The 27944-nt window shown below is 47.9% G+C and overlaps 1 protein-coding gene and 1 long non-coding RNA gene across 2 annotated transcripts; one reads left to right on the top strand and one right to left on the bottom strand.

Moving 5' to 3' along the window:
- The first annotated feature begins 2979 nt into the window (after positions 1-2979).
- On the top strand, positions 2980-7637 carry LOC122694388. The gene is made up of 3 exons (XR_006341179.1): positions 2980-3117; positions 5161-5310; positions 6884-7637. It is a non-coding gene; the product is annotated as an uncharacterized LOC122694388 (long non-coding RNA).
- Positions 7638-10301: 2664 nt separating this feature from the next.
- On the bottom strand, positions 10302-13444 carry CCL1 (C-C motif chemokine ligand 1). The gene is made up of 3 exons (XM_043903058.1): positions 13266-13444; positions 11970-12084; positions 10302-10869 (listed from the first exon to the last, which is right to left on the bottom strand). Exons 1-3 carry the CDS (start codon positions 13339-13341, stop codon positions 10779-10781), a joined length of 282 nt encoding a protein of 93 aa, XP_043758993.1. The 5' UTR covers positions 13342-13444; the 3' UTR covers positions 10302-10778.
- Between the last annotated feature and the right edge of the window lie 14500 nt (positions 13445-27944).

Raw genomic sequence — 27944 nt, 5'->3', positions numbered from 1 at the left:
ATAAAGATGTGGTAAATATACATATATATATGTATATATACACATATATAAACACACACACATATATACATATATATAATGGAATATTACTCAGCCATAAACAAGAATAAAACAATGCCATTTGCAGCAACATGGATGTGCCTAGAGATTATCATACTAAATGCAATGATTCAGAAAGAGAAAGACAAATGCCATATGCTATCACATATGTGGGATCTAAAATATGGTGCAAATTAACTTAATTACTGCATAGAAACAGACTGACACAGAAAACAAGCTTATTGTTACAAAAGGGAAAAGAGGTAGGGGAGAGAAAAGAGTGTGAAATTAGTAGATAAAAATTAGTAGTAAAGTAGTAGTGAAATTAGTAGTACTATGTATAAAAAATACATAAATAATAATACATAAATACATAATTATAAATTATAAAAAATACATAAATAATAAAATAAATACACACAAGCTCCTACTATATAGTATAAGGAACTATATTCCATATCATGAAATAACATAATGGGAAAGAATATAAGAATAATTACATATTCTTTTTCATATTATATATATGTATAACTGAATTACTTTGCTATGTACCAGAAACTATACAACATTATGAATCAACTATATTTTAATGAAAATTTAAAAAAATTTTTAAATAGAAATTATTGGCACTGGATTGAGCACTTGCCACACTTTCGTTATTTATTAGATTCTCGGAGCATCACAATGACGTAATAATCAGCAACCAGTTCCTCTTAAAGGCTCAGAGAGGTAAACAATTTGCTCCAAACCACATAACAAGTAAATAGTTTGAACACAGGATTTAAGTCCGTGTCTGGCTGACTCCGGACCCCAGGTTCCTAAACGTATTTTCTTATAAGATAATAGGTCCTGAAACAGAGGGAAGGACAGACAGGAGTCCCTGATGGAAGGGTATGAAAGTCCCCCCACTCACTCAATTTGGAGGAAAGTTTGGAGGGGGGCGTGTGGAGCACTGAATTGTAAGAGGACATTAACATATAAGACTCAGTTTGTCAAATTCATTGGTATGAACGTGCTTGTCCAGAATTCATAATTCAGTGCATTAGCGCAAGTAGTTGGGAGTGATGACTATTTAGCTAGATTGGCTGATTGGAATCTAGACTTCAAAAGAAGCCTGCAGTTGATGAAGTTGAAACGCCAGAACTCCCTGGGACATTAGGAAGGTGTCCAAAAGCTCAGGGAACTGGAGCTGTTGAAAAGTATCTATTATGTGCAAGCTACCCAGCCATCCCTAACTGTACTCCATGAGAAGGCCAGCGGACACTTCCTCTGTTGTTCAGTTGCTCAGTCTTTTCTGACCCTTTGCAACCCCAGGGACTGCAGCACACCAGGCTTCCCTCTCCTTCACTATCTCCCAGAGTTTGCTCAATTTCATGTCCATTGAGTTGGTGATGCTATCTAATCATCTCATCCTCTGCCACCCTCTTCTCCTCCTGCCCTCAGTCTTGCCCAGCATCAGGATCTTTTCCAATGAGTCAGCTCTTCCCATCAAGTAGCCAAAGTATTGGAGCTTCAGCTTCAGCATCAGTCCTTCCCATCAATATTCAGGGTTGATTTCCTTTAGTATTGACTGGGTTGTTCTTGCTGCAGTCCATAGGACTCTCAAGAATCTTCTCCAGCATCACAATTTGAAAGCATCAATCCTTTGGCACGCAGTCTTCTTTACGGTCCAACTCTCACATCCCTACATGACTACTGGAAAAAGCATAGCTTTGACTACACAGATTAAGAGATGCCTTGATGGGGCCATGAGAGGAGGGCAGTCCTTAAGAGCCCTCTACAGTCTACTCACTGTAGATCAGGGATGGCCATGGGATATGCTATAATCACCTGGTTCTCTAATTTTAGTGCCCATTAAGAATCACCTGGAGGGCTTGATACAACACAATCTGCCATCCTACTATTGGTGATAATTTAAGTAATCATGATGTCAGCAAATGCCATTATTATACTCCTAAAATATATGAGCGACCCAGTTCCAGAATCCTATTTGGGAGGTCTGTTGCTAGGAGCCACTTCTGGTACCCAAAACTATGTCAATCAGGAAGAAGTGAATGACACTGATGTTGGAATGATTTGAGGAGAGTTTAATAATAAAAGTGTAATTGAGTGTTTGGCTAGGTGTGGAGAAACCATAAGGCTGCTTGGTTCTTTGAGGCTAGTAACAGCACGGTGACCACCGCTGGACCGAAAGGTGCAAGGACAATGTAGTTCCCCCGAACATGGATGAAGAGAGTCATGGAGAGGGTCACCTGGAGAGAAAGTGAAAACCACTGATCAAGGGTTTCATCCAGGGAAAGGTACAGGAAGGCAGCAGAGAAATCAGTTCTTCACCCTAACTCCCTCTTGCCAACACCCTGAAGGGCTCCCGTGTCCAAACCCAACCCGAAGCCAGGAGACCTGCGATCTCATTGATGTTATCCACATAGGTTGGCTTTCTGGGCCAGAGAAGAGGGTGGAATAATAGAATGGAATGTGTCTGCTGGGACAAGCTTGTAATCTTTTCTCATGCAATTCCTGACAAGTTTTTATGTCAAAGACTCATAAAATGAGCAGAAGAGCGCATGCATTTGATATTCTCTGGAAGCAATTGTGTAAGATTAGAATTAGTAGTTCTTGGAATGCTTGGAGGAAGAGTTGTTAAAGCTTTTGGAGACTGGAGGATGTGTGGAAAATTTTCCATTACTCAATTTTTTAAATAGTTTGAGAATTAAAAAATTTTTTTCTTGCAATCTGGTAAGTCAGATTTTAAAAAACCATCCATTTCATCTAAATTAAAGTTATTGGTAGAAGGCTCTTATTTTCTTCCTGGGATCTGTGGACTCTGCAGGGACCGCCCTTACTGGGGCCTTTGTTTTTTCCTGTTCTCCTTATCAGCCTCAGGAGAGTTTCAGCTTCATCATAGGCTTGTCAAAGAACCACCTTTGTCTGCTAATCTTAGCTCTTTGTTTCATTTCCTTTCACTAATCTTAGCTCTTTGTTTCATTTCCTTCACCCTCACTGGGCTTGTTTTAGGAGAGTAGAAAGACTCGCAAGAACGGAGGTTGGATGGGAGACTATCCCAAGCAGGTACAAAAGGTAAGCAAAATTTGGGAGTCAGGAGTGAGCATGGGGATAGAAATATTCAGGCCAAGAGACTTGCTAGGTTTTCCATCAGAGTGCAAGCTCTTCCCTCCTTGCCACCCTGCCTTTTGGTACTCCCCACCCACTCACCCACCTCCCAAATTCTTAGCTCAGGCTCCTTGCAGGAGGGAGCTAGGTTCAGGAGCACGGAGCCCACATCTTTGCTCTGTTCCCCGTCCTCTCCCATCAACAAACCTTCCTGAAAACGAGGGACCTAGACAAATCAGTGGTTTTCGAACCATAACCCTCTAGGTCTGAGCAGCAGAAGGGAGCACGTATATGATGGGAGGAGCCCAGTCACCAGGAGCCAGCTTTAATTTTTCTCCAGGACGAGACTTCCCCCTCCAGGGGACCTTCCCAACCCAGGGATCGAATCCACACCTCCTGCTGGCAACCCACTCTAGTACTCTTGCCTGGAAAATCCCACGGACACAGGATCCTGGCGGGCTATAGTCCATGGGGGTCGCAAAGAGTCGGATACGACTGAGCAACTGAGCATGCGCATGAGACTTCTACTTAGCACTTACCTTGGAAAAAGACATCAGCGACATGAAACTCTTGGTGATTATATGTAAACTTATAGCTGTTTCTCCCAGCCTCACCCCTTATTCCCCAAGACATTTTGGGCAAGTTATTTAAGCTCTCTGCTCCTCAGTGTCCCCATCTGTAAATGGTGCTTACCTTGACGGGACTAAATACGTTATAGGGGAAAGTCCCTAGCACCGGAAGTATTTTCTATGGTTTCCCTCTTCATTTTGGAGACAGCAGCTCCTTGGGTCACTTCCTAGGGCGACTGCTAGCACATATGTGTTCCATCTTCCTTTCTGTGGTCTGAGTAGCTAAGGGGGAAACAGTGCCTACCCAGCTGCATCTTTCACAACTTCCATCTTGCATTTCCTGGAAAACAATTTGGTAGCTCAGTCTCCAGCTTAGCAGACTCAAGACCCACTCCCCCTTTCCATCTTGACTTGACCATGACCCTGGCCGGGCAAACATCCCTCTGGGATCCCTGCTACCCCATCCTCTCTGCTACCTACACAGGCAGGCAGGGCAGCTAGAGCTACTGAGGGGCTGAGACAAAATCAGAAAAAATCAGAAACCAGTGACTTTCAGGGTGAAGTTGGCATCCACCCCTTCCCATGGGAAGGTCTCCGCAGCACCTCTGTGTCTGTGGCTCACAGCAGATGCCTTCAGCACCCAGGTGCTGACTCAGCCAGGTAAGCTCAGTCTCTCTTCCCCCTTCCCTTCCTCTCTCACTTCTCTCTCAGTTTCTCATCTTCTAGGAAAGCCTAAGACAAAGCCCTTCACTTCTGACCCTATCAGAGCATCAGGGACCCTCAAGGTTTCAACTTCTAATTCTGGAGACAGAAGCGAGAGCCCATGTTGGGGACAGCAGGCATCCTACCTGCCCCCTCCCACCTCCAGGCCATGGCAGAGCCAGAATAAAGCCTACACTGCCCACTCCAAATCCAAGGCCCGTTCTTTGATGCCAGCTAATCTTCCCAAGGACTCCCCTGGTGGCTCAGATGGTAAAGAATCCACCTGTGAATGTAGAAATGCCGGTAGGATCCATGGGTTGGGAAGAACCCCTGGAGAAGGAAATGGCAACCCACTCAAGTATTCTTGCATGGGAAATCCCATGGACAGAAAAGCTGGGTGGGTTATAGTCCACGGGGTGGCAAAAGAGTCAGACATGACTTGGCGTCTAAATACAATGAATCTTTCCAAACCCTGTAAGTCGGAGTCCATATCCGGGTCCCGTCACACCAACCTTCCTCAGTCATCAATGATGTGTCCCCTCCATGTGGAATCAACCTCAACAATCTTGAGGCACACATTCCTGGCCTCACCCCCGCCTTCAGGGCAGTGGGCAGGAGCACTGGACCTGGGGTGGATGAGACCCACTTCTACCTCTGTGCTTGCCTTCCCCTGCTGCATTCAAGCTGAGAAAAACCTGGCATCTCCTCCAATGCTTCTTCTCTGTGGCTTTATTTCTAGACACACTCCACATCCTGGTCACCTGCTGTTTCCCATTTAACCATAAGAAACAGCAGATTCCTCGTGGTTAAAGAAGCCTAAGAAGGTTCCCTTGTAGAGGCTGAAGAGCGATTGCATCACCAGCAGCCGGGGTCCCCGGGAAGCTGTCATGTAAGTAGAAAAATCCTGCTCCCCTCCACTCCCACCTTGTTTTACCCCTCCCCCACTCCACCTCCACTTCTCCATCCCCTCAGTCTAAATTCTGCCTCACCAGACAGACATCAGACAAATTTGAAGCATGACACTCAGGGGATAAGATCCAACCCGATTATGCAATCCAAAGCTTCCTATTATTACACCAGGGACAGGCCCAGAGAGGGCTGGTAACATCCCACATCCTGCTCCCTGAATGGGTGTCAGCTCACACTTCTGTAGTTACTTTGGTGGATGCCTGGCCAGCTTCTCTTGGAGGGAGGGCAGTTGGCATGTACAGTGACCACCTCCAGAGGGTCTTTCCCTACCACTCCCCTCTGAATTCCTGTCCCCGGGAGGACCCCTCCCTGTAGTAGGTGGGCTTGGCAGATTTTAGAGTCTAAGGAGTCATCCCTGAGATAAAACCCTCCAACATGTCACCTGACCCTGCCAGCCAACCCTCATCCACAGCTTTAGAACCAACTGGCCAAGGATGTACCCACAACCCAAAGGAGAATTATGTGAAAATCCTGGATCAAAAACTCACACCTGGGACTTCCATGATTGTTCAGTGGTTAAGAATCTACTTTGCGATGCAGGGGGCATGGGTTTGATCTCTAGTCCGGGAACTAAGATCCACACCCACATGCCACCGAGCAACTAACCCCACAGGCTGCAACTACTGAGCCTGTACAATACAGTTAGAGAGTCCGTGCACCACGATGAAATATCCCTCATGGGGGAACAAAGATCCGATACAGCCAAATAAATAAATATTTTAAATATTTGAAAATATTTAAATATTCAAATATTAAATATTTTAAAAAAAATCACACCCTGAAGACTTGAACTATTCCAATCACACTAAGACCAAACCAGAGGACGAGAATGTTCTTCCCCAGGGCCTTCTGTCCCTTCCCTGGACTAATTTGACCTTAATTTTCAAGTGGAGTGCTTTTGGTTTCCTGATGCAAAATGTACCATGTCTTAAATAATATTTAATATTATGTGGATTGTGGCTGGTTGGTGATTTATTTTGAATACTGGTGATCTCTCTTTTTTTAAAGTAAGGTCTTGAGCCACTTGATTCCTGGCAGGAGCCCCAACTCCTTCTCCTGTAAGCTATGGGCAGTGGGTCTCCCTCCTGCCTCCCTCCCCAGCGGGTAATGAACATGGCTAGTGAGTCATGGGTTTGAAGGGTCATTGCAATCTAAGGAGGGCAGTGCCTGATGAGTGTGAGGTATTGCTAAATATATTATTATGGAAAAGCGTGGAAGTGTTAATCACTCAGTCGTGTCCAACTCTTTGCCTCCCCATGGACCATAGGCTCCTCTGTCCATGAAATTCTCCAGGCAAGGATACTGGAGTGGGTAGCCCTCCCTTCTCCAGGAGATCTTCCCGATCCAGGAATCAAATCCGGATCTCCTGCATTAGCAGGCAGATTCCTTACTGCCTGAGTGAACAGGGGAAGTTATTATGGAAAGATGTATACAGTTTTAGGACTGCTGACTTTTTTGCAGAAAATACATTTTGTTTAAAATCTCAAATGCAGGGGTCTTCCTGGTGGTCCAGTGGCTCAGACTCTGCACTCCCCACACAGGGGGCCTGGTTTCGATCACTGCTCAGGGAACCAGATACCAGATTCCACACCTAAGCACGTCACATGCTACAACTAAAGATCCTGCATGCTGCACCCAAGACCAGTGCAGCCGGATAAACAAATAAATAAATAAAATCTCCAATGCAGCATAGTGTTTTCTTCAGGGATAACTCCCACCCAGTAGGGGGTGCTTTGAGGGGCCCTACATACAGATGTAGCCAGGCCCTGACTGTGTGACTTAACTGGGCTCATCTGTTATGTCAGGGAGGGTCTGGCTCACCAGCCCAGGATATTCTAGAACAATGGCACCAGTCCCCAGCATCAGCTTCCAATGGGTCTCCTTGGGCCCATGCCTCCCAGCTCTGAGCAGTCCTCCACCCTGGAGTAATGCAGCCATTTAGTACACTTGAGGCCCAGGGGGAAATAGATGACACAGTCCTGATTAGTATCGGATTTGATATCTAAGATGGGACTTGGAGAGAATGGGCCTTGGAGGATGGTGTAGCACCTTCAGAGCAAAGACTCTTGTGGAAGAGATGCAAGATGGAAGAGAGGGGAGAGGGCTTGCAGCGAACACCCCCAGAGAGTCAGCGTGTGGGATTCAGAAATGAAATGCCACAGACCTTTGGAAAGGAAGGTTGAGACGTGCTTACAGGGGAATTGGAATGTCAAGATGGGAGTTTGGACTCAGCTCTGAAGGTCTTGGAGCAATGGGGAGGGTGGAGGGTGGGAGATGCTAGGAAGAGTAGTCTGGGGCAGGGCCCAAGGGCAGGACAGGGTTGGCAAGAAGGTGTTAGGGAAGGCATACTGACTGAAACCGCCCACCCCGGCCAGGCACCATAGTAACCATTTGCAGTAAGGAACCCGGAACTAATAAGCCACCACCAACTGGGAGAGTTCAGGAAAGGTCAAAAAGTGACACCACACGTCCGACCACCTCCCAGAATCCTTCTCACTGGCATCCATCTTGGCTGAACCAGGAAAGACTCTGAGTCAGAATGATTGGTTAAAGACAACCGGAAACTAATCTCATCACCATAAAACCCCAGGACTGTGAGTCAGGTGGCAGAGCAGAGCAGTTCTCCTAGGTTCCCTTCCCCTCCTGCCCTCCACCCGGGCGCCCCTTCCCAATAAAGTCTCTAGCTTCGTCAGCACATGTGTCTCCTCGGACAACCCATTTCTGAGTATTAGACAAGAGCCCACTTTTGTGCCCTGGAACAGGTTCCCCTTCTTGCAACAAGGTGACTGAGAGCAATGACTACTGCAATGTTCTGGGTGAGGGGGAGCCCAGGAAGCAGGGCAGTCTTGGGGGCAGAGGGAGGTGGTGCTTAAGATGAGCCTGAATGTTGCTGAAGAAAGTGGGAGAAGCCCTGAGACTCAGGACACAAGACTTTCTCTCCTAAAGCTAGCGTATCCAAGACCCGGAATTCACTCCTTCCTTTGCTAGTGATGGCTAGGAAAAGATGTATAACTTGAGAGTTGTGAGTTAAGTTTTATTTGAGCTAAAATGAGGACTGCAGGCTGTGGGACAGCATCTCAGATAGCTCTGAGAGACTGCTCCAAAGCGTCAGTGGGAGTAAGTCAATATATAAAGTTTTGGTGAAGGGAGAGTTCATTGCTATGAAGCACTCATTTTACAAAAGGTTTTTGTTAGTCATGAGGATCTGATGTCACCATGAAGGAATTTAGTGCTTCTCTAGATATGAGCAAATACAGGAACTGAGATCATAAAATCTGTTCCTAAAAACATCCAAATATCTAAAGACCTGTCCCACCAGATCCCCTGGAGCACAGAGTGCCTCCCTCCACCCTGAAGTCCCTCAGGGGTTGTCGAAGGTCAACAGCTATAGCAGCATGGGGTTCAATCTCCACAGAAGTGAAAAAGTCAAGTCAAGTCGCTCAGTTGTGTCCGACTCTTTGTGACCCCATGGACTGTAGTCCACCAGTCTCCTCTGTCCATGGGATTCTCCAGGCGAGAATACTGGAGTGGGTTGCCATTTCCTTCTCCAGGGGATCTTTCCAACCCAGGGATCAAGTCCAGGTCTCCCACATTGCAGGCAGACGCTTTAACCTCTGAGCCACCAGGGAAGCCATCTCTGTAGAGGCAGATGGCAAATGTCTTTGTTGTTCAGTCGTTGGCAGTGCTCTTGGTAAGTGCCAATTTGTAGTTGACACTAGTCTCCCTAAAGTCGCAGGTTACACAAGTTGGAGCATGTGATTGCCCCCTTTAAAGGGACAGGGCCTCCTCTTCCTCTCTGTCCCCTGCGGGTTCGCCTGTTTCTTCTCAAGACTGCCTCCCTCCTCTGGATGACCTCTGTCGGCATCTCCATCAGACATGGACCCACCTGCCTGGCCCCTCCCCAGGAAAAGATCCTGCTAATTAACTCCCCAGGCCCTGTCCAGTGGACACAGGGCCCCTGTGCCACGCTGTGCCAGGCAGTCCCTTGGCACATGGGGACTTGGGAAAGATTTCCACCCTGGAAGGCAGTGTAAGCAACTTTTGGCAGAAAAGAGCTCTCTTCAGGAGGCCACTTTTGTCTTGCCACTATCCTTAAACCAGGCATCCCATGCTCTATCATCTCCAGCCTTAGCACACCTTTCAAATCTTTTGATCATACAATAGGTTACCTAACTTGTTGCTTTTTCCATAGATCAGAGAAATAGAAATAAAGAATAAGTAACAGATAACCAGATCTCTTCCCCAGTTCTTCTCATTCCTTCAGGAATCTCAAGAACACACTATGTCAAAAGATAGCATCTAAAAAAAGATCATGAGCTGTCGACAAGCAGTGCACACAGTGGGGGATGGTGAGGACTCTGACTGCCATTGATTAACTGAGATGACTTCCCTGTTTCCAGTTAGAAGCTTTCATGGCTGAGCAGAATCTTCTGAGATGGTTTTGGGGGGGACCCTGAGTCCACCATCTCCCCAGATTGCTGGCGTTCTGATTAAAGGCAATTTTCCTTTCTGTCAACACTTGAGAGTTTGGTTTTGTAGGCAGCCAAGCAGTAGGATGTGATTTGACTGCAGCAGGAATCCTGAGCTCTAAGGCCAGATCCGATCCTGACTTGCTATGTGTCCTCAGGCCTGTAGGTGTCGATCTCTCCAGCCCTTAGCCACCTCCTCTCTACAGCAGGGCTAGCAATGTCTTACAGGCAGATGGCAAACCACCCCTTCGCACGCCGCCCCCCCCCCGCCCTCCCCCCTCCCCCCCACAGCTAGGGTGGCTGTGACTTCTGGATAAAATAGCCTCCAAAGGCTCTGGGCAGGGCAGGGCAGGGGCCGAGAGCGTGCAGATGGGGAGATGGGGACCCAGCCCCGCAGAGAATCTACATCACAACGCAAATTAACATTTATTCCCCCAGGACAAAGGCAGTCAGCTGAGTTGTGTTGAGTCATTTATTGGCTCCTATTGACAAGAAGTCAGTTCCACAGTATGAAGAATTCACCTTGCTATAGAGTAGAAACTACCACAACATTGTAAATCATCTATACTCCAATAAAAATTAAATAATAATATAAGAAGTCAGTTCTCCTGGCACCAATTCCAACCTGTTTCCCTCCTCTCCACCCCCTGGCCCCAGCCCCTCAATGTCAATCAACTTTGCACCTTGAAATCCCTGTGAAGTCCAAGAGGCATGGGGGGAGGGGGGGACAGAAGTTAAAGATTCTAGAATTTAAATATATAAAGTGCAACAACATAGCTTATTAGAACCCAGCAGATCCTTTGGCGTGACCTGGTGAAGACGGGGCAGAAGGACTGGTGTGAAGTTAGACGTTGGGAGGAAAGTGAAGCCACGTGGTATCTTGAGTCCAGGGCGAGAAGGGATCAGCTCACGTTTCCTTTCACTGGCAGAGGTTTATCTTCTTTAAGTAAGCCTGAACCCATGATTCTTTTTGCAAGACACAAGCCTCTAGGCCTCCAGTCAGCTTCAGTCTGTGGGCAGAGAATAGAAGAGGGACTGAGTCACCTGAGTCACCCCTGGGGGCCACACACAAGCCCCATGACCCCCACATTGCTCCTGGGTGCCCCTGAGCTGTTCTGTAAAATGAAGTGTTATGTAAGATCTATGATTTGTACACTGGGAGGAACACCCAAGCTTCAGCGGTGTTGGCGGTTGGCGGCGGGGGGGGGGGTTGGTAGTTCTTAAAATTGATTTCCTGGACCGTTTGGTGGATTCAGTGTATCAGGGAAGAGCAAAGGCTATAGACAACCTGCTAGCCTGGAAACAAATCCTCTCCTAGAATCTCTGAGAGTTCACCTGCTCCATCTTTTCATGCGTCTGTATCCATTTGCGACCCCCCAGTCATTGCTTTGGGTGTGCGCATGTGTGTTTCTTTTCTGATCTGGCCACCTCCCAAACTTGACTGTTGTCCAAAAACCATAGATTAGTTCTGCCTTTAGTTATCTGCACTACCTTAGATAAATTTCTCTAATTCCCTGAACCTCAGTTTTCATGATGATGAAAATGCGTGCCCCAGGATAGTTAGCTGACTGAGATAACACACATGGAAGCGTCTCATGTCTCACAGACACTGCGTGTCAAGGGTAAGATACCTCCTTGGAGCTTTGCAAGGACCCTGTGATGCAGCTATTGTGGTTACGCCACTTCACAGGTCGGAAGTGCCGAGAGCTACTCAGATAATCAGGTTCAGAAAAGTTACCTGCCCGGAGTCACCCAAGGTTATAGGTTGGCAAATCCAGAGACAGGAACTAATTGAGACCCCCCTCACTCATACCATCACACAGTAGTGCCTGGAGCTTTTAAGTTCTGGGCATAAAATATTAAAATATAATACTTGGCGCCTTGGAGCTTTAAGAAACCCATGTCACTGCGGGAGCACAGGTGCTCTCCCTGGCGTCCACTCTTGGTTCTGCACCGAAGGTTTTGGCAGGCTCAAAGTCTTGTTAAAAACAAAAAAAACCCTTAATCTAGTGGAGCATCGCCATCTAGCGTCTGCTATTCTAATCCCAGGTGGACCGGTTTCTGTTCTCTGGAGAAGCGAGTTAGGGACGGAAGATGATACATCACTTACATCAGACGGTTTTTGTAGGAGCAGGTGGAGCTGATGTTCTTGTAACATTGGATTCTCTTCAAAGAAATCTTTCTCTTCACTGTTATGAAACAGCAATTGGAGGATGACACGTGCACTAGAAGAGAAGCACAAGAATGGGTCGCATTCATTTCTCAGCCCAGACTGAGTTCCTCTCATCCAGGATGGAGGGGGGGAAAACGCTTCCAGGACAGGCTCAGGCTTTGGGGCCACATCCAAAGGACCCCAGTGTCTCATCATCCACCTCGTTCTGTATTCAGGCAGAGTCAGGACCCTAGGGTTCAGTGGGTTCAGTGGGGTTCAGAGTCAGGACACTGGGTTTTGTCCCGGGCCCCGACAAAACAGCTGTGTGGCTTTGGTCAAGATGGAGACTTCCCTCTGAACTCCAGACCTCCCAGCTGTAAAACGAGACTTTTTAGACTGATTTCTAAAGGCTCTTCTAGCTGTGACATCCCACCACTAGTGCATGGTTCTGGCCCCACATTTGGGTTCAAGGGCCCTGGGGCCCTGGTGAGTCTGATTCAACTGCAGTCCGCTATTTGGGGCGGGATTAGAGACTGTGATAGGAGCTTAAACTCGAAGAAGTGATCAGGAAAGAGCTTCTGGGAAGCAACAAGCTTTCCCCCACCCCCAACCACTCCAGAAGGCCCTCTACCCTATTCATAGCTCTGACCCCCAAGTTCCACTCTGGGGGTTTGCAACCCCACCCCACAGCCCACCCTCAAAAGACTTGCATTTCAGACCTCCTAGTTTGACTGCTTGCAAAGCCCGTTTCACATGTCTGTCATTTGGTCAGTATTCTCTCACCAGCTTTAGAGGGTAGGCATAATCAAATTCCAATTTACTGATGGCAAAACCAGAGTTTGGGAGGTCAAGTGACTTGTCCAAGGTTAGCCAATCTGTCCTGATCTCAGATTCTACCTGGTGGAGGCAAGACCCCTCTCAGTCCCTCCTCTGGACCTCAGGCCTCCAGCTTGGCCTAAATGACCTCACCACTTCCATCCATCAATCTGCAGGGTCTAGACGAAGCAGACCTCCTTTGACTGAAGTGGGCTGCTCAGTGGTCAGTGTGGACTCCAGATTCACGTTTCTCTTGCTGGCCCCCTGCCCCCATCCAAGGCCTCCCTTCCTCCTCTTCGGGGAGAATTCTTCCCGAAGGAGTGGAGATGGAGGCAGGGAGCTCAAGGTGATCCTGTTCCCCCACCCCGCAACCCCAGAGTGCCCGCCTGAGTCTCCGCCCTCCCCAAAAAGAAGCAAAGTGACTCCAGCCAAACTCACTGCTCTTGGCGTCCGCATCCTGTAACCACATCCCTGCCAGCAGCAGGCACACCAGTGCGGCAATGATGAGCTTCATCTCAGGTTGTCCGGCTCAGACCTCCCTGCAAGGGTCTCAGTAAGTCTGGTGAAGTGAAGAGTTCTCCTCTGGTCTATCCTGCAGGGCCCAGGGCTTTTATCAGAAGACCTGGGTGGGGTTTTCCAAACCTGGGTGCAGAGGAGGGGAAGTCACAGTTACTCATGTCCAGTGACCACGTGGAAAACTCCTTTCTCCAACTCTCCTGGGGGGTGTGAGAGGTGTAGGAAAAGTTCCCCAAGCGCAGGTGCAGATAAGGATCTTGAGAGGCCGAGTAGAAGCTGTCCCAGCTGAGTAGGGCACAGAGAAAATTGAATGAGAGGAAGTGGCCTGTCTGTGCCTCCTCTGACCTCATGTCTTTCCATCCAGCAATGGAGTCACTGTCCCAGGAGCATGGTGGAGCAGAAGAGCTCTGCAGCAGCACGGAGGAGACACACCTGGGTTTAAATCCCACATCTGCAAATCAGCGGATGCATAAACTCACCTTAGTCACATCTCTCATGCAAAATGGGGAGAGTAACTCAAGTCTCACAGGTGTGAGGGGAGCATTAAATAAGATCTGCTGGGACTTCCCTGGTGGTCCAGTGGCTAACACTCTGTGCTTCCAATTCCAGGGGCACGGGTTTGATCCCTGATCAGGGAATTTGACCTTGCATACCACCGCTAAGAGTTTGCATGCCTCAATGAAAATTAAAGATGCCCCGTGCTGCAACTAAGACCCAACAAAGCCAAATAAGTACTAATAAGTAATTTTTTAAAAATAAATAAATTTAAAAAATAAGATCTGCTATGTCAAGGGCCTGGCCCAGATAGCTGCAAATTCTATTTTCCCAATCTCAACACTTTTCAACAGCCTGCCCTGTTCTCGGTCCTTGGTTAGCCTCAGGGAAGACAGCTACCAAGAAAATGCAAGTCATTGCCCTTTCACTCACAGATAAATAAGGAAAAGCCAGTTGGTGCAAGGACAGTAGGGGATGTGCCATGTGGAGGGCACAGGGGAGAGGCCTCCCAGAGGAATGTTCTTCAAGCAAAGTCTCCAGCAGGAAGGCTGTGAAGTGGAAAGGGGCCTGTCCATAGAGGAAGGAGCTTGTGTAAAGACAGCTAGGCATGAAGGACAGTGAGGAAATGGCAAGAGAGACATGTGACTGCCCAGTGACCCAGTGGCCAGGTCATGAACACTTGGTGTGCAGTGCAGAGGCATGGAATAAGTAGCACATTGTAGGTGCTCATGAAAGGTAGCTGGGCCATATCTGTGTATTAAAATCACAAGGTTGATAAAAAGGAACACATTTGAGTCAGTCCTAATGAGGTGGATGAACCTAGAGCCTATTATACAGAGTGAAGTAAGCCAGAAAGAGAAAAGCAAATATTATATACTGACACATATATATGGAATCTAGAAAGATGGTACCAATGAACCTATTTGCAGAGCAGCAGTAGAGACACAGACATAGAAAATAGACTTGTGGACACAGGGTGGGGGTCGGGGGAGGAAGGAGAGCGTGGAATGTACAGTGAGTAATGTGAGAACATACATCGCCATCTGTAAAACAGATAGCCAGTGGGAATTTGCTGTCTGACTCAGGGAACTGAAACCAGGGCTCTGTAACAACCTAGAGGGGTGGGCTGGGGAGGGAGGGTCAAGAGAGAGGGGACATGGGAACACCTATGGCTGATTCATGTCGATGTTTGGTAGAAACCAACACAAGACTGTAAAGCAATTATACTTCAATTACTTCAAATAGATAAATTTTTAAAAAGTCACAAGGCTGGGACTTCCCTGGTGGTCCAGTGGTTAAGAAGATCAGGGTTCGATCCTTGATCAGAGAACTAAGATCCCCCATGCTGTGGAGCAGCTGAGTCTGTGTACCACAACTAGAGAGTCCATAAGCCACAATGAAGATCCTGGGTGTTGCAGCTAAGACCCGTTACTGTCAAATTAATGAATTAATTAATTATTCAAAAAATCACAATGCCAACTTGATAGCTTCCCATGGTCAGTGGGCTGAAGTGCAAACTGCTGACCTGGCCATTCGTAACTCAGGTGATGTCTCCATGGATTCCTGTAATTACAGTATTTGTAGCTCTCTGCGGATGTCACATACTTTCTTATCTCCAGGATTTGCTGCCACTGTAAGCTCCACCCACAGGGCCCTCCTCATTGTCTCTCTCTGTGAATTTTCTACCCATTGCAAATACAAGTGTCTCTGTCCAGCCCCTTCTGCCATCCCCAGCAGAGAGTCCTTCAGCCCCCTTTGAAACCCGTCTGTGCCTGGCTCTTCCACATGAAGGTCTTATATCCTCACAACCCCTCCGTTCCATGTATTCCTCACCCTAATACCTGGGTGGGAGTCCTGCCATGTCAGAGATGAAATTCCCATTGAAGACCACCTGCAGCAGTGGCTTGAAAAGTGTCCTGGGAGAGGGAAAAAAAAATGCAAAAATACCTTTGCTTCATTTCAGAAGCAGCATCAAAACAAATGTGCCTGTACACGTTGAGGGGCAGGAATGGGAAGCTCAAGGTAATTCAGGCACCAGCAGATAAGAGTTCAGTAGGGCCTCTTCCCATTACTGATGGGAGGAAACGAGTCTCCGAAGGAAGAAACTGACTTTGCCAAGGTTATACTGAGACTTCACTGCACAGATGGAATGGTGGACCCTGGGGTGTCTGGCCATCTGACTGCCACGCGCAGCCACCTCTGAGAACACACTTTCATGAAGGACCACCGCTAACGGTTGCCTTGCTCCATAAGTTCTTTCATTGACCAACTGCTTCCTGCTACCCGAAAAGTACTTAAAGCAGTTGAAATCTCGAAGACACTGTAGTCGCTGTCCTATTCCTTTTTCCCTCACAGACTGATCCTTTTTTATTCCTTGACTGTCACTTTAGTGGGTCTCAAAGAGGGAGGGGATAAAGGGATGTGGTCAGTTGGCCAAAGGTAACCACAGATCCTTTAGACTCACTTAGGACCCAGTGAGGAACCAGGTGGCCACCCAGGAAATTTTTCACTCTCGCCTCCTTCTGGGTTTGCTGCCCAGCCCACTCGAGACAAGGACGGGGCTGCCCCTCCAGCGGTTCACTTCCCCTCCTCCCCCTCATTGTGGCCACCGCAAACCCAGGACAGAAAAAAAGAAGACAGAAAGACTTAGTCATGCCTCCCCCCTTCCCAGCTCCCATAGCATCAAGAGGTACCGGCCGGAGGCTCCTACCACACGGAAATCTAGCATCCCACACGGTACGTCCCCCACCCCAACGCCATCTCTTCTTGCCCAGGCCTGGCGCAAAGCACAGGCCAAGTAATAACTCAATAAAAAATTCACGGCCTTGAATGAGATGGGTCAGAACTGCATAGATGATGGAGAGATAAGAAATGGTCTGCACCATCAACTCTGAACCAGTTTCTCACGGGAACGACCCTTTCCTTAGTTAGAAGTTTAAAAACTAACGTGTACCTATAGAAAGGTTTTCTTATTAGTCATCTTTGGTGAAATGGGGACCAATTTACTGAGGATGGGTAGAGGTCAGACAGAGCTCAACCGGTGTGAGGTCATCTTAAGATCACCTCCTCCCCAGGTTCTTGCCTAAACCCTGCTGGCCTGGGGGCACTGGAGCCTGGCCCTGCCTGCCACCCTTCCAGTTACATTCCAGCCTGATTCTTCAGACCTGGATGTAGAAACCAATGGTGGGAGGTGTTATTTGCCTGACATCACACAGCTGCGGCAATCCTGGCCTCCCATCGTCCATCTCTGGAGCCAAGTTTTCTGAGTTCTCTCATTTAGGGAGGAAGTGTGTTTGGCCTCAGAAGCAAGTGGGTCAGATTTCAGCCCCACTCGTTTTTAGCTGTGTGACTTTGGGTAAGTAACTTAATGCTTCTGAGCCTCAATTCCTTCCTTCTTCAAATCCACTGTCTAACGGATCTGGTAAAACTCTCCATTGTTTTCAAAATAAACTCCCCAACCATAGCCTAACTTCCGGCTCTTTAAAGGATTCAATGAGATGACTCACCTTATTTTGGAACACAGGAGGAAGAAAGGAAGGGAAAGAGAAAACTAACAAGAGCAGGAAGGAGGACAGAGGAAAAGAAAGTTGGATCATCCAAAATCACTGTGGAGGCTTAGAGAATGAACTTATGATTGCCTGGGGTGAAGGGTGGGGAGAAGGATAGTTATGGAGTTTGAGGTAGTCCTGTACACATTGATCTATTTAAAATGGATAATCAACAAGGACCCACTGTAGAGCAGGTGAAATTCTGCTCAATGTTATGTGGCAGCCTGGATGGGAGGGGAGTTTGGGGGAGAATGGATACATGTATGTGTAGGGACAAGCCCCTTTGCTGTCCACCTGAAACCATCACAACATTGTTAATTGGCTATATTCCAATACAAAGTCAAAAGTTTAAAGTTAAAAAAAAAGACCACCGTGGAATACCTAACATACACCAGGTCCTGGGGACACAGCAGGCACGAGACGGATACCAGGCCTGCCCCGTGGGGCTCGTAGCTCACTGCAGGAGGCACGCACTGGGAGCTGAGGTCAGTGCTTGAGAATAGACCTCTTTTCCTGTGAGCTGCAGAGTCCAGGGAAGTGCTTACCCCGGGGCCTGACACGTTGTAGAGGCTCAATAAAACCGCACGCCCTCCCTCTTTGTCCCTCAATCCTGGACCATCTGGGGCTTCATTATAGGACCCAGGCAGTGACATCACGTCCCCACCCGGGACCTGCATCCTGGCTTCTTTCTAATCCTGGGTTGCTGGATGCCCAGGAACTCAGCATCCCCTCCAGGGGCAGTGTCCCCACGTCTGCACCTGGCTACTTCCTGTAAGCACAAGCCCCCAGCACTTAAAACCCTTGAACTGAACATGCCTTCTTGTGCTATCCAGCATCTCTTACCCTCTGCCTGGGTTCCCTTGTCCCCCATCGTCTCTCTAACATTTAGCATGTTTGTGCTTTTAAGGAGGCCCGTGTTACCCAGCTCTCAGTGACAAAGCGAACGAGGCCGTGACCTGGGGATGCCCAAAGAATGTCACAGCAGAGATGGTCACTAGGTTTGTTGTTTTTTTTTTTAACTTTTTATTCTCTATTGGAGTAGCCACTTAACAATACTGTGATAATTTCAGTTGGACAGCAAAGGTACCTGTCCTGTTGGACAGCAACCATACATATACATGTATCCATTCTCGCCCAGCCTCCCCTCCCATCCCGGTTGCCAGGTAGCATTAAGCAGAGTTCCCTGTGCTAGGCAGTAGATCCTTGATGGTTATCCATTTAAAATATAGCTGTGTGTACATCCCATCCCAAATTACCTAATATCTCTTCTCCACATCCTTTCCTGCCAGCAGCCATAAGTTTGTTCTTTATGCCTATGAGTCTGTTTCTGTTTTGTAGATAAATTCATTTGTATCATTTCTTTCTAGATTCCTCATATAAGGGCTGTCATATGATATTTTTCTTTCTCCGTCTGACTTACTTCACTCAGGATGACAATCTCCAGGTCCATCCATGTACCAGTTTTTCAACTTGTGTCTATAGCCATGGAGCTCCTGAGTGACAGCCACTCAGCCCACTGCTCAGAGGTGAGGTCCAAATGTCTTGGTTCAGCTTACATGGTCCTGGATGATGTGGTCCCCAGAGCTCTGGCCCCACATACACTGGGAACTCACTGCCCCTTCTGCCTGATGTGCTTTTTCCAGTTTTATCTGGCAGACCCCCTGCAGGCTGCCCCCGACCGCACCCCACCACTGAGCTTCCCGCAGCAGCCTCCTTGCACCCTAGGAACTGCCTGGTGCTCCACCCCCCTCTCTTGTCTGGAAGCTCCTGAAGGGCAGGAGTGCCTCTGCCATGGTTCCCATTTCATGCCCCAGCATCCCATCCAGGGTGGATGCACAGTGACTCTTGTCATCCCCCTGCCGCAGATGAGTAGCGGATGCCCTGGAGGTGAAAGGAGTCCTCCGGGTGGCAAGTGACAATGTTAGGATGAACAGCTCTGGCCCAAACCCTTTGCTGGTTTATACTGCCCTGGACCCTCTAGCACACGCAATCAGACCACTTCCCGAGTGTGTTGATGGGCACCATTCCACACGTGGGATGCTGCTGACAGATCTCAATTTCTGATGTGCTGATTCATTCATCTGTTCACTCACTCAGTCACTCAGCAAACATCTTCTGAGGGCCTGCTTGATACTCAGGCAGTCAGGTGAGACAGGAGAGCTGACCACACAGCCAGGGTCTCGAAAGGGAAACAGATATGCAAACCAACAAGTGGGTAAAGGCGGTCAGGGCTGCTGTAACATGCAGCCCAGGCTCTGCACGTGTCCGGGGTGGGGGAAGGAGGCGCTCACTGGGGTGCAATGTGGCCTCTCAGCTGGGCCTGGAAGGATGAATGTGGGATTTACCAGAGTTGGGGTGGGGGGTGTGGGGGTTGGATAGCATGCTGTGTGTGGTTATGAGAGTGGGCTCTGCCTGGCCCCAGACCCAGTTCCTCTGTACACCATCTGTGTGACTTCTTTTCCTTTCTTAACCTCTCAACCTCATCTCCAAATAATGCTATCTGCTCACAGGCTTGTTAGAGAATTAAACGTGGTGTGTCCCTGAAGGGAAGTTGAACAATTGTTTGATGGCGTGCTAACAGATGACGTGGAGCGGATGTGTCCGGAGCACGGGGAAAGGAAGTGCACCTGCCTTGAGAAGCTGGAAATGGAGCTGGGAGGACCTGGGCCTTATTCACAAGATTCTGTTTCCTGGGCTCAAGCCTTGGGACCTGGGCCTGATGTCAGTGGAGGAAGGGCCTTAAGTCATCTTTGGCTCAGGCCAGGGATGAGGCCAGGTTTGTGGCTTGCACTGAGGGCTTGTGCCTGCAGGACCCAATGAATGGAAGAAGGTGGTAGGACCAGGGGGTTTGAAAGAGCCCAGGAGAAGGGAGGGACCAATTGAAAGAGTAACACTGAAACATATACATTACCATATGTAAAATAGATAGCCTTGGGAATCTGCTGTATTTATCAGGGGGCTCAAACCCAGGGCTATGTGGCAACCTAAAGGGGTGGGATGAGATGGGAGCTGAGAGGGATGTTCAAGACGGAGGGGACATATGTATGTGCCTATGGCTGACTCATGGTGATGTACAGCAGGAACAGAATATGGTACAGCCGTTATCCTCTAATTAACAGTAAATTTATTTTTAAAAATCTAAAAAAAAAAAAAAGAATCCAGGAATGGTGACAGGTAAGGAGGTGTGGTTCTTCTGCAGAAAAAGGGTGAAAAATCGGGAGACAGGGTTTCTGGACTCTGCTGTTGGTTTTCTGTGAAATTTGGGGCAGGTCACTTCCTCCGTCTGGGCCTTAGTTCTCCCACCGAAAATGTGCCATTGTTATACATTCTGGTACCAGAGCCCACGCTCTTAACACACTCTGCTGGCTCTCTTGTTGGACATTGGAAACAGTCATTTCTACTTAGCTTTGGTGAGCTTTGCCTTTCTTTCCATTCCTATGCTGTTTCTACTTAATTTTTATCTTCTTTCAAGACTACTGGTCTTGTCTTTTTAATTTTGATATAATGGTGAATTGAAATAAGTTATTTACAACTGTAGATTAATTGTACTGTTAGTAAGAAAATTTGAAAGATAATCCTTGATCAAACCAATTTTATAATTTTTCCCCCCATTGGAGAAGTAACCTATTCACTATATTAAAGGGGAAAACACTATTAAAAAAATAAATAAAATGTGGGGTTGTTGTTGTTTAGTCACTAGGTCATGTCGAACTCTCTGCAACTCATTGGACTGTAGCCCATCAGGCTCCTCTGTCCATGGGATTTTCCAGGCAAGAATACTAGAGTGAGATGCCATTCCTTTCTTCAGGGGATCTTCCCGACTCAGGGATTGAACCCGTGTCTTCTGCTTGGCAGGTGGATTCTTTACCACTGAACCACTTGGGGAGGTTGGCCTAAATCAGTGACTCTTTCCCTGGAAATGAGATTCATATTAAGATGATTCAGGAAGCTTTTATCAAAAGACACTTGCTTAAACCTCACTGGACCTTTGCATTCTGAGTTCAAGGTCTTTGGAGTATCATGAAAGGGCTCTCCAGGTAATCCAGTCCTACTGCTGCCCTCACTGGATGGCTACTGAGACCCTCTCTGGTTTGGCATTAAATGATGTTCTGGGTCTCCAACTGCAAACAGAGCCCCAACCACAAGCTACGTCCTAAACAGCCCTCTTCCATCCGACATGGAACAGTAGCCTTTTGGATCAGGCCTTAGCAGGCCGTAACTACTGAGGGAACTTCTGGGGCAGCCCCCTGCCCTTTCTGAAGAGGATCAAGGGAAACAGAGCTTAGCAGGGCTCATCGCAGCCTCTGAGGATTTGGGTCCCACCCACCCTAGGAGCTGCTTCCCCTGTGGCTCAGTGGTAAGGAATTCATCTGCCAATGCAGGAGACCCAGGTTTGATTCCTGGGTTGGCAAGATCCCCTGGAGGAGGAAATGGTACCCAGCTGAAGTATTCTTGCCAGGAGAATGCAATGGACAGAGGAGCCTGGTGGGCTACAGTTCATGGGGTCAAGCACCCACCACCCACCCAAGGAGCCAGGCCCATCTAAAATTTAGAAAGCTCCCACAAAACTAGAAGCTCAGAGGCCTGGTAGGTGAGACCTGGACTTGGATTTTGAATGTTTCGTCACCTCAGTTTTGCAGTTGTTGAGCTGTCATGCCCTGAACCAAAAATACCTGCTTTGTAAAGTCCCTGTGAGTATTCAGGGGGCAAGTGTGAGCCTAATCAGCCCGGCCCTCAGGAGGACTATCAGGGCATCCTGGGGTGAACCATTGCATCTCACTGGGTTCCTTGGTAACTCAGATGGTAAAAGAATCTGCCCACAGTGAGGGAGGCTTGGGTTCAATTCCTGGGTCGGGAAGATCCCCTGGAGGACAGCATAGCAACCCACTCTAGTATTCTTGCCTGGAGAATTCCAAGGACAGAGGAGCCTTGTGAACTACAGTCCCTGGGGTAGCAAAGAGTCGGACACAACTGAGCTACTAACACATAAACACACACATGCATGCACACACACACACACACACACACACACACACACACACACATCTCATCTCACATTACAGATGAGGAGCCAGAAGTCAAGGACAAGGGAGCTCCACACAGGGACCCCTGAAGACAGCACCACCTTAACTCCCAGACGGGGCTCTTCCTCTGTGATTTCCAGCTTTATGCTCGGGACCACAGAGCTGGGCTGTGCTCAGAGAGAGAAGTGGGGCCCTATGGGGGCCCCCTAAGATAGCGGAAAGTGCTGCAGGATTCCCGTGGCACACCTGGAGGCCAGGGCACGGTGCCCCCTCTGCAGGGACTGGTGGGGAAAAGCCCCAGCCTTTCCACCCCACAGAGCAAGGATGCAGGGTCAGGAAATGGCAACAGTCTGACCCCAAAATATGTCCCCCCAAACCACCGAGGCCTCCCGTCCACTGGCCGCTGGGAAAGTCCCCTGAGGAGCTCTCTGCCACTGGGGCAGTGGCTGGACGGCCTGGGCCCCACCTCGGCCACTACCCATTTCTCACTGCATCTTGGGACCACAGCCCTGGGAGCTCAGGGGAGCCCAGGCAGGGACACTGTTCTGTCAGCACCCTTGAGGCCCGGCTCCCAGGCTCAGCTTAGAGCTGGCCACCCAAAGAGATGCCCCTGTTGCAGGGTCTGGCCTCGTGGTGTCTGGAGTGACTTGATCTAGTCATAGGCAGTGTATTCAGCTCAGAGCTGGAGCTGGGCCTGGGATGTTCTGGCCTGAAGAGCCTGAACATCTGGGTCCCCTGGCCTTCCCCTCTATCCTCTAGGGTGGTGAGGAAAGCACTGGATGTGGGCTCCAGGCACCTGCATTTTAATCCAGGTCACCACTTACTAGCATAATTGAGCGGGACCCCATGGGGCCTCCCCCCTTGTCCTCTGCTTTAGTGCCTTTCTGACATACTTTGGTAATAGTATTTGACGTGAATTTCCTGAGTTGTTTTGCAGATGTGAACTCTTCCCCCACCCCTTCACCTAGTGGAAGATGTGAACTACATGCTGACCAGGAGCACACTCCCAGGCCTTCTGGAGTCTAAGGACTGACAAATTAACCCCGTGACTCCGTCCTGTTTCCTCGTCATCAGCCAGTCCGAGAATTGTGCACAAGTTGTAAGCTGCACCTGTCTCCACCTCACCTGCTTTTTATTTTTTTTAAAACATTATTCACACTTAGACATAATAATCACTTTATTCATTTAAAAGCTGGAATGTGGAATAAGTAAATTAGGGGATTTTTCTTTAAAATGTGTACAACATTTTGAATCTGACACAGAAATTCTACCCCACACTCCAGAGTATCTTGAGAAGCTCAACTAATAAAAGGAAGAATCAGAAAGACCACCCATAACAGCTTAAGGAGAGTTCAGCGATTTAATAAGCAATGTAGATGGCATTTTGTTAAGAAAACACACTTTCTAAAACAGGTATCCTCACCTGCTTTTAAAAGTGCTTTGCCAAAACCTTTCGGGGAGCTCCAGGCTTTTTTTAAAAATTTATTTATTTTTAATTGAAGGATAATTGCTTTACAACAGTGTTGGGTTCTGCCATACATCAACATGAATCAGCCATAAGTATACGTATGTCCCCTCCCTCTGAACCTCCCTCCCACCACCTACCTGGCTTTTGAGGGTATGAGCCACCTTGTCTCCTAGCAAGGCCTTGCAATAAGCCTTTTTCTGCTCAAAACTCTAGAGTTTCAGTTTATTTGGCCTCACTATGCGTCGGGCACACGAACTTGTGTTAACACTAGAACCGTTGGTTCTGATCATCTTCCTGAACCTCTGGGTCATTATCCTTAAAACTGGGTCCCCAGTGCCTGTGTGCTAGGATCTTATTAATATGGAAATGCTTGAGAAAGCTTGCAGCACAGAACCCCATTCATTGTCCGCGGTTTCTGAAAGTATTCTGTGTTTCCTCCCTCCCTGCTTGGTTTGTCTAATACATCTTACAGCTGCTCTTGGCTATGCTCTGATTGCAAATTGGCCAGGTCCTCTCTCTTAACTCTGGCTGGCTGGCTCAGCTTTCTCAGGGGTGGGTGAGTTTCAAGAGCCAAGTTCACGTGGGGAACATCTGAAGTCAGGGCTTGCCTGCTAGCCCTAGACAAAGTCTGCAGTCCATGTGTCCCACCAAGCCTGCAGCCCTGACCAGGATGTTCACATAATGTTCAGGGTCTGGTGCAAAATAAAATGAGGGAATCCCGTGTTTAAAAGCTAAATGTTTTAAGTATGCAGCAGCAAAGACTGCACAAGTCATAGGCCTTGAAGGCTGCCCTGCCCCTCTCAGCCCTCCTGCCATATTTCAGCCTCATATTGGATGGGCATCCATTAGTTTATTCCCTGGAATCTCCCACTGCCCTCTTTGGGTCTCCTCTGCCCTGGTTTGGAACATGATTTCCCAAAATCCCATTGTTATGGTTTCCTCATTCTTAAGTCTTTGACTTAAAGCCATTGCCCAAACAGATCAGAAGGATGCATTTTCTTCCCACAATCATTGCTGTTCTAAGTGACTCATCAGGCTCCAAGTCACCCATAACTCCCCAACTGCAGAGTCAAAGAAAAACCAGATTTATCTAAAATGGCCAAGAATTGATTGTGAAGGGGCAGGTGTGGAAAATAGACACTGTTCCCTCTGCTGATCTGGGATCCATCTTGCCCCACTGTTTCTAGCTGGAACCAATCTCAACCAAAGATTTCTCCCACCACCCCCAATAGGAGGTGATTCAGTAGGATGGGGCATGTTTAACCAGCCTGTGTTAGTTTAAAGGACTCTGTCACTGATCTCTTCTGCCTCCATCCACCTTCAACAGATGGATCCTTTAGATCCGGATGTAATAAAGCAGGTAGATGGTGCTGAGCATCCTGCCTCCTCTTGCCCAGCCCTCCCTTGCCCACAATCACACAATGAAAAGAGAGGAAATGAGTAACCTGGACTTTGTCCCAGCTCTGTCACTCTTTAAAAAAAATTTTTTTAATGTTATTTATTTATTTATTGAGGTTGTTTTACTCTCAACTGTGCTGGGTCTTCATTGCTGCTCACAGACGTTTTCTCTAATTGCTGTGAGTAGGGGCTACTATCTAGTTACTGTGTGATGAATGGGCTTATCATTGCAGGGGCTCCTCTTGTTGTAGAAAATTGGCTCTAGGGCACATAGGCTTCAGTAGTTGCAGCCCTTGGGCTTAGTTGCCCCGTGGCATGCAGGATCTTCTCAGACCAGGGATTGAACCCATGTCCCCTGCATTGGCAGACAGATTCCTAACCACTGGACCACCAGGGAAGTCCCAGTTCTGCCCCCTCTTGATCTCTACCAGAAGTGTCCTCATCTATGAGTTATTGATTCTGATCTTTCTCCTGGCTAACTGACCAGAGGTTGGGAGCCGCACAGGAGACCATGGTGGGATGTAATGCGTATTTGGCAAAGCACAGTGACCAGCCTTACTGTCTCTCTACCTCTGCTGCCCCTCACCTGGCCCCATCCACAGGCAAACAACTGCAAGTGTTGGCCCCACTCTCCCCAGTTCTTCCCTCCCTATGCTTTCAAAACACTGCAAACTGGCTTCTGTCTCTACCATGCCACCAGAAGCTGCAATGGCTAAAGTCACCGGTGACCTCATTGTTGTGAAATCCATGGCCACCTTGGCTTTCATCTTGCCTGGCGTCTTAGCACCCTTGATCCTGTTGACCCTTCCTCCTGGAAACATCCCCTTGCCATAGCTTCTACAACAGGTGGCCCTCATAGTTTTCCTCCAACGTCTATGTTGTTACTTCTGAGACTTGGTTAGAGGCTCCTGGTCATCCCTTAATCTTGCCCCTCCATAGAAAAACAGCAGTTTTGAGCTAACATCACTCTGTATACTTCACATGTGCTAAGCTACTCTAAGCACTTCATGTGTTTAAAGCTGTCTTTTCTTCCTCATGGCCCTGGAAGTAGTTATTGTTATTATCACCCATTGCACAAATGAGGAAACCAAGGTGCAGAGAAGTTGTCCAAGATTACTCAGCTAGTCACTGGGAAGGTGGGATTCAAAAGCAGACAGTCTGGCTCCAGTTGTGAACCAGAACTCCTCACTGCGTCTCAGGCTCACTGCCAGGTGCTGCCTGAGCATCTTAGCTTATCCTGCAATCTGCCTCCTAATGTGGCCACAACCTATACCACTTGTAACCCCATATTTACACTCTGTGCCACTACACTGGATTCCATACCCTCCTGCCAGATACACTCTGGTCTTTGCATATGCTCCTTTCTTTAAGGAGAACTGTTTTTTTCATGTGGTGAGTTCCACTCTTGTTCAAAATCACCTCCTCAGTGAAGCCTTCTCTCCTTTCTCCCAACCCTCCTTCTTTCCTGGATCCCAGACACCATGATTTCCCTTCTGGGCTTGTACAGACTGCCTTCTGATGTAATCCGTCCATTCCTGAGCCTGCCTTCCTGTCTAGACTCTGAGCTCCTGGCTTAACACAGGCATGTGATCCTGCTGGTGAATGTTTAGGTGAACTAAAGACCTGGCCTGTGTCTCAGTGGAACCTGATGTTACCAAACCAAACTTGGGTCCATTAGCCCAAGCTCAGTCAGGCCAGTCTACTGACACCAGGTGGTGGTGAAACAAAGTGCAACATTTATTGAAAGGCAAGCAAGGAGTATGGGAGGAGCTAGCATTCTAAAGGCCTCGGATCTCATTTGAGGACAATGTTTTTAAAGATCCCTTATCCTTAAGGAACAGGTTTGTGAGGTTGGATTAGTTTGTGGACATTCTTCTGATCGGTCAGTGGTGGTTAATCAGGAGTCAGTATCATCAACTTGCCGATTCCACCCAATCTTGGGGCTCTGTGTTCATGGTTATCATGCAGTTAGCTCCTTCCATGTAGTGGGGGTTTTAGTGTCTGTAAGACAACTCAGGAATATGAGTCAGACACTGTTATCTAAGTCCGTCAGGGAGGAAATGAAGATTTCTGTGACTCTACTATATAGTTGATCTGTTGTTTAAATTATTACCTGTTCTCCTGGCCCAATTACTGTCTTTTGTTACTACATGTTCATATTCTTCCAGTCATTAATTCCTGAGCCAGCCTTTTGGTACTCAGTAGAGGCCTGGGAGACTAAAGCTTTTCTATAAACAAGAGACAAGTGAGGACATGCTTCACAGACAGGACTGTCTCCAAATAGGAATCAGTGGCTGCCAGTTACAACAATTGGTGTTTATGTGTTCACAGCTATTTATAGCTTCCTTGGTGCTTTACACTCTGTGTTAATTTGAGCATCACAGTAAGGCATGAAGAGGTTCCTATAAATCAATTTTACAAATGAGGAAATAAAAATATAGAGACTATTATTAATACCATACACACACACTGGTCTGCACTCAAATGCCCCCAGCAAAGGATTGGGCCCTATGAATCCAAATGACTGCTTGCCTTGTGTTCATGCCAGGTGAGCCTGAGATGGGCCAAGGCCACATAAGAATTGAGTTTTCTCCAAAGGACTGCACATGGAGTTTCCTTCTGGCCTCCACATCTCTATCCCCCAGGGCAAACCTCTGCCAACATCTTA

This window comes from Cervus elaphus, chromosome 5, assembly GCF_910594005.1.
Source record: "Cervus elaphus chromosome 5, mCerEla1.1, whole genome shotgun sequence".
In the NCBI taxonomy this organism is placed as follows: Eukaryota; Metazoa; Chordata; class Mammalia; order Artiodactyla; family Cervidae; genus Cervus; species Cervus elaphus.
This window is presented reverse-complemented; position numbering and strand designations above follow the sequence as displayed.

What these genes read in the sequence shown, in the direction of transcription:
- CCL1 (XM_043903058.1), bottom strand. Translation starts at nt 13,341, where the DNA reads ATGAAGCTCATCATTGCCGCACTGGTGTGCCTGCTGCTGGCAGGGATG. An exon ending in GGATGCGGACGCCAAGAGCA is followed by an intron (nt 12,085 to 13,265) that starts GTGAGTTTGGCT and finishes CTTCTCTTCTAG; the next exon opens with TGCACGTGTCATCCTCCAAT. An exon ending in TCCTACAAAAACCGTCTGAT is followed by an intron (nt 10,870 to 11,969) that starts GTAAGTGATGTA and finishes CTCTGCCCACAG; the next exon opens with ACTGAAGCTGACTGGAGGCC.